The sequence below is a fragment of the Papilio polytes genome, unplaced genomic scaffold (genome assembly GCF_000836215.1).
Source record: "Papilio polytes unplaced genomic scaffold, Ppol_1.0 DF823901.1, whole genome shotgun sequence".
Lineage (NCBI taxonomy): Eukaryota > Metazoa > Arthropoda > Insecta > Lepidoptera > Papilionidae > Papilio > Papilio polytes.
Genome location: NW_013525303.1, coordinates 1547030 through 1549522, shown reverse-complemented (window position 1 = coordinate 1549522; position 2493 = coordinate 1547030). Strand labels below are relative to the sequence as shown.

At 42.0% G+C, this 2493-nt stretch overlaps 1 protein-coding gene across 1 annotated transcript in view; it reads right to left on the bottom strand.

Moving 5' to 3' along the window:
- Positions 1-1455: 1455 nt before the first annotated feature.
- Positions 1456-2493, bottom strand: part of LOC106102814 — a 22982-nt gene continuing 21944 nt past the window's right edge. Inside the window, exons 9-11 of the mRNA XM_013282399.1 lie at positions 2075-2203; positions 1584-1689; positions 1456-1470 (exon numbers count right to left, since the gene is read on the bottom strand). Coding sequence (XP_013137853.1) covers positions 1456-1470; positions 1584-1689; positions 2075-2203 — 250 coding nt within the window. The remainder of the gene's footprint in view (positions 1471-1583; positions 1690-2074; positions 2204-2493) is intronic.

The following is a 2493-nucleotide window of genomic DNA, read 5'->3' as shown; positions in this document are numbered from 1 at the left end:
GGCCAGCGTCGCCTGCGCCTCCTCCAGACACACTCCTGGAGCACGGACCACCTTCGGTCCATCCTCTGATGAGAGTACCGCCATTATCGCTGATGAAGATGGTTCGTCTGTTTCTGTTTAACAGAACAAAAACAATTATATCTTTCAAAGGTTATTTAAAATTTTAACCAAGACTATTATGTTGTGTAAGAGCCGGAACTAAACTATCGCACAACTGTTGTGCGATTGTCTATTGTTTCGTAGCGTCAACTGTTTAGTTGCACAACTAAAAATCCAGTAGTGTGCGAACCTTCATAGCTTATAGGAATCAAAGCGACACTAAACAGTTATATGATAGTTAAGTCAAAAGTGCGCGTGCTCTAAAAACTATAAACTCTAACATATTCAATAGTTGTTCTATGTAATATGTTGTTTCTAAACTGTCACATTTTAATCTAATTAATATTATAAATGCGAAAGTTTAGATGGATGTTTGTTAGAGTTTGTAGCCTAAACTGCTGAATGGATCCCAATGAAATTTACATAGATGTAGAGGATAGTCTGGAAGAACACATATGCTACTTATTTTTGTTTTTTTTAACACCACGCGGACGGAGTCGTGGGCGAAAACTAGTAATATTATAAATGCGAAACCTTAAGTTGATGGATGTTTGTTAGTGTTTGTATGAAAACGGCTGACCGGATATCGGTATAGGAAAATCCGAATCGCGGGAACAGCTTGTTTATAACATTAGTTAGATACCTTCTGATACGGTGACCAGCATTTTGACGTTATCAGGCAGTTTGGAGGGCAGCCAGCGCGCGCCGCGCAGCGCGTCCGCCGCCGCCACGCACAGCAGCACCGGCCGCGAGCGCCCCAGCGCGCACAGCAGCCGCGCCAGCGCACAGCACAGCGCGCCCGCCTCCTGAAAACATAATACATTTAACGTCACTGCGCCAAGTAAAATCATAATTCATATAATACGGCGGCGGGCCGAAATGCGCCCCCAAAGATATTTCAGCGAGTCAGGCAGGTCTTTCTAGACCCACCAGCACTAGGGTACATTTTAACAGTGGTAAAGCCTGCTTTAACATTTTTTGTACGAATGGGCTGACTTGCCTCCAGCAATATCACACAGAAAACAGGTGTGAAGTGGGAGAAATTCGGCGTACAGTCTGAAGAGTGTAGTACTGAAGAACCTACATTAATCCCTTTTCCATCCCACCCTTTTTCTTATAAAAATAGGATGGAAAGGGAATATGGATTTGACGGTGGAGGGGACGCATAGAAAGAGAAAATATCCTCTTCATGTGTATCTCCTCCTCCGTCGATTAAGGGTAGGGAACGCATCCGCTACCGCAAATATCTATGGGTAGCGGTCGATTCGGGTGGTCGCTTGCTCGTTTGCCAACTTATAATATAAAAAAAGAAAAGATTAAGTTACTATAACTTTGTGAAAACATAATAGATATATTTTATTTACTGTATACCTGAGATAATCGTTTCGCACTAGCGAGAGGGACATAGTTTTTTTCGTCCGTACCAGCTTAAGTACTGCGGCAGGCCGATATCGACCTGTTACGCAGTGTGTTGTCGTACTTACATTTCTCCCTCTATAGACGGTGCCGGTGTGCAGCACGTGGCACTGGTCCACGATGGACTTCAGTAGCTGGTGGGAACTGCTGGACTGTGACGTCAGACCAACAAACCTATGGATTACACAGAAATTTTAAAAATCAAACTTTTGATTTTATTCCACAGATATTACAAAATATATAGAATAGGCATAGTTGATAATTCACTTGAAACACTTGAGATTATTGTCACTTACGCTATCTGTTGATCTATCCCCATAACCACTTGTCAATATAATAGTTTATATTTTCTTTTGACATTATTTAGTTTATTTTATAACATAAGATGGAGCTTATTATGATTTATTTAAATGTTTTATTACAGATCAATACAAGGACACGCTGTGGGACTTTACCTTTTAAAGAAAGTACTTGTGAAACATTTTGTCCACTATGCCACGTCTATATATTATTTAAACGTCTTTGTTTTATCGACTACGAAGTTAAAAGGGCATATTACCGCACTATGAGCGCGAGGTCTGGCAGCCAGGTGTGTGCGAGCGAGGCGGCACGAGCTAGCAGTGTCGCCTTCCCGCAGCCCGCGCCGCCCAGCAGTGCGAGCGGGACGGAACTCTCGCCAGTCACGTAGCTGAAAGAGATAGATATAGTTTACTGTATACGCTGAAATTGAGTAATATTTTTTTTCAATTTTGTGAATGTTGTTAAGATAAAGTGAAGTGATATTGAAAATCGAGAGAAAGTATTTTCTTATATTATGTTCTTGTATTATATAAAAAATAGAGCACCACCGGCTGCGGAATCCGATGACTCAAGCAACCATTGGTCAGGGCAGAGACAGGAACCTCCTCACTATTCGTGCGGTTTCTAAAATAACCGCCTTTTGAATCGGGCCCTTAATCCAACTGTCTAGCGAGAGCT